This window comes from Triticum aestivum, chromosome 4A (genome assembly GCF_018294505.1).
Source record: "Triticum aestivum cultivar Chinese Spring chromosome 4A, IWGSC CS RefSeq v2.1, whole genome shotgun sequence".
In the NCBI taxonomy this organism is placed as follows: Eukaryota; Viridiplantae; Streptophyta; class Magnoliopsida; order Poales; family Poaceae; genus Triticum; species Triticum aestivum.
Genome location: NC_057803.1, coordinates 700,369,548 through 700,373,215, shown reverse-complemented (window position 1 = coordinate 700,373,215; position 3,668 = coordinate 700,369,548). Strand labels below are relative to the sequence as shown.

The following is a 3,668-nucleotide window of genomic DNA, read 5'->3' as shown; positions in this document are numbered from 1 at the left end:
GAGGAGGTACAACCAATGGTATCTTGAAGAGGAGGAGTCGAGGAGGATGTGCTCGAGAGGAGGGGAGAAGTTTCACGAGAGGAGGGGGAGAGGCTCTGCTAGAGTGAAGCGGGGGATCGGCCTCAGAGGAGGGGGAGAAGCTACGAGAGAGGATGTGGGCGTGGATTGGATATGCAGCTCCAACCGCCACCAATGGTCCAGGTGTGGGAAAGATGGTTTATTCTCTTTGATTCCCCCGTTCATAACTGTTGGCCCACGAGAGGCTCTGGTTCCCGCCAAGGACTCTGTTTCCCGTCTGAAGCCCCTACCCCCGCATGAGGCGTCCATATGTGCCTAAGGCGGGAAGATTGGCGCCTAGGTGGATGACTTGAACGCCCAATGACCTAAGGCGGACGCCTTAAGCATGTGTCTAAGGCAATGCCGACGCCTTGTGATCTCGGCGTGCCGTGACTCCTAAGTGTCGCCCAGGCGACGCCTTAGGGACGCCATAAAAACAATGGCCGTAACACCAGCCACAGAACTTCTCTATGTTTGTAACTTTCAAGTAGGATGGTTTGTATAAGAATGTTTAGGTGGACTAAATGTTGAATGGAATCCTATATCCTATATACTCCCTCCGTCCGGAAATACTTGTAATCAAAATGAACAAAAGGGGATGTATCTAGATGTATTTTAGTTCTAGATACATCCATTTTTGTCCATTTTGATGACAAGTATTTTCGGACGGAGGGAGTACCTAAGAGATTCATCCCCACTAACCTATTTATCTAAACATGCGGGCTATCCACGTCATCAATCATGCCAAGCAGTAAAATTTGTTCCCACGTTTGCCCGTGTCAGCAAACGTCGAGAGGAAAAAAATGTCACGCCCGGTTCCGCCGCAGCCGCAGCCCATTCGCTTCCCCTTACCCCCTTCGTAACCGACGAGTAAATCGAATCTAATATACCATCGCATCCACAGTAGTACTCCCCTTCCCTTGACCCTCCTCGGAAGTGACCCGACGAGGCACATCCAGGCATGCCATCTATTGTGACCCCGGTGAACCGCCCGCGATCCGAGGAACGTCGCCCTGACTCCGCTACCCCGTGTCCCCTCCCCATTGGCGCCGCCACGTCTGACCTTGGCGAGTCACCCCGCAACCCTCGGCGCGCGATGCCGGTCCAACGACTTTGCCTAATTGCTGTTCAGGGGGATGCCACTCTCGTGGGCGCCCCGTGATCACTGCAGGTCAACTTATACTCGCACTCCATTGCTGGTAAATCAAGACACACGTGCTCCGTCGTCGACCAGAGATCCTGGTGAGCCCCAAGTGCCACCGTCAGTGTCCTCCCTCAACAAAAGCTGCACCAAAGGTCCGATCTCCCCTTCTTCTCTATCTCCCCGGATCTGAGTATTTTTTTAGTTAGCTTGGGTTGCAAGATCTGATTCGTGTGTGGTAGGATGATCTTTTAGAAGAAAGCTCTATTCCAAAATCCAGCCACTTACTCCGCGGCAGCATGTCCGGTCTTGAGTTCTGCCGGCAAGCATTTGTCAGGGAGGCATCACAGATTCATTCTCACCTCTCCATTCCGGTTGGTTTTGATTTGAAGCACTAGATGGTGATATTTTTCTTTATTATTCTTGATTGAAGAAATAAACAAATGAAACCTACCATTTACAACCTGCAACAACAATCCTGCATCTCTCTCTATATATCTCACTTACATACACATTGATTGCGTTGCAGAATCATATCATATGTGATTTTGTTGTTTACTTTCAGCAGTATTATTCCATTGCGATGAAATGAGACCGATCTAATACCAGACTGGAATCAATGTGTGACGGATATTGTCGTTCTTCTACTACAGGGTTCACAGCCTAACGATTTTTATCGCTCCTAGGTAGTCCGGAGTCTCCTGTTGACAATCACATGAGGCAATGGGCTCTAATTATTATGATTAGTTCAGTATTTTACACGGACCCGAACACGAGGGAGTTCATGAGACTTCTGGTAATTTTTATATTACCACATTATCATATTAGCTTCCAATCAATTTGACTACATGTTTTGTCACATTAGTAAACCATCCACGTTCCTTTTGCAGAAAGAGCAGCACCAAAAGGCAGCCGAAAGCGACGAGTTGTCACAGTCGTCGATGAGGCCCAAGTGGGACACCCCATTCAACCGGGCCCTGAACATACTGAAAAAGGTCCCGGTGGACAAGTCACCGTCCTATGGACGTGTGCACGGCGTCGGAGATGGCGCCTCGTGGAAGACGTGCTACCTTGAGGAGCCAGAGGAAAGAAGGAAGAGATGGTTGGTCATCACTCAGGAGAGCATCGACGAGAAGGTCGCGATTGCGGTCAATAAGACCAAAGCTGAGACCAAAGAAGAGTTGGTCAGGGTAGTCAATGCAGCGCTCACTAACATGATGGCCAGCTTGTGGGCAATTTTCAATTGGTTGAAGAGCAATCCAAATCCATGGCCAGAGGACTTTCCCCTTCCCAGCTTTGTGGGGAGCAATTCGGTGACCACCACATCAACAACACCTGCCCAAGCAACCGCAAAAGTTCCCGTTCCTATTCATAGCAGCCCGACCTCCATCTCTGGCATGCTCGACGGGCCTTCGTCGCTGGGTGAGCTCGACGCCCTTATGGTAATTACGCGTCATACCCTTTTCACCAGCATATCTATAGTCTTCCGTTTCAGTTGCCTTTCAGATGTTTGACGTCGCAGACATGTCTCCTTCGTAGGCCGACGACACCCCGTGCACCCTACTCTACGACATCAAGGGCGAGAAGGTGGCTGTGCGAAAGGCAACCATCGTGAAGCCGAAGGACCGCATGTTCCACAACCGAGAGATGCCCGATGGTGTCTTCAAGGTTAACGTGGCCAATGTCTTAGCGGGCTTTGAGGATTTTCCTCCTCTGATACCAGTCGATGACGACAACGAGACTCCTAAGATGATTGGCGCATGAAAGAACTGGTTCTTGCCTTGGCCGAAGTCTCTTCTTCGTCTCGAGGCGCCCAGTATCACGCCAATGCCACCTTCTCAAGAAGGTATGAACACCACCCCACCTACCAAATTACCTGCACCTGTCGTGGCGGATGATGGTAGCGTACGACGCGAGGGAGAGCCTCCATTAGTGCCAGATCATGTCGCCCCCACCGTCGAAGAAGAAAATGTTGATGATGACATGGAGGATGATGATGATGACCCGAACAAGTATTTCAATACCGCCTATGATGGATTGATGGCTCAGACGCCGAAGACTCAGGCTATGAGCGTGGAGATGATGACTTGATGCTGTCTGATTTGCCGAAGCAGGAACGTCCTAAGGCGGAATGCAAAAAAGTCTCTCTTCAAGCCATCCTCGCAGGAGATGCCTTCAGATGCCGTCTCTACCCTGCAACCCCCCGAGGCCCGTCCACTGTTTAGCCCGACGACACTGGTGGTGGTGGTTAGGGAAGGTATGGTGGGCTCACTACCGCCACCCACCAAGAAGCAAAGGAAGAGACCGCCCAGGAAAGGCCCTAAACGTGCCATAGGTGCTTCAAGTAGCCAGCCGCCTATGAACCCCCGGGTGGTAGACAGAATACCTGTCGAAGGTAAGACGCGTTTCCATGTTGTCGGCGAGCCGATCCTACCCGCCAAAGCGCTAGATCACATACTAACAATGATCT

At 50.8% G+C, this 3,668-nt stretch overlaps 1 protein-coding gene across 1 annotated transcript; it reads left to right on the top strand.

The window, feature by feature from the left end:
• Nucleotides 1-1,888: 1,888 nt before the first annotated feature.
• Nucleotides 1,889-2,962, top strand: LOC123084323 (uncharacterized). The gene is made up of 3 exons (XM_044505986.1): nt 1,889-1,994; nt 2,089-2,640; nt 2,738-2,962. The coding sequence occupies exons 1-3, from the start codon at nt 1,914-1,916 to the stop codon at nt 2,960-2,962; spliced, it is 858 nt and encodes a 285-aa protein (XP_044361921.1). The 5' UTR covers nt 1,889-1,913.
• Nucleotides 2,963-3,668: the final 706 nt, after the last annotated feature.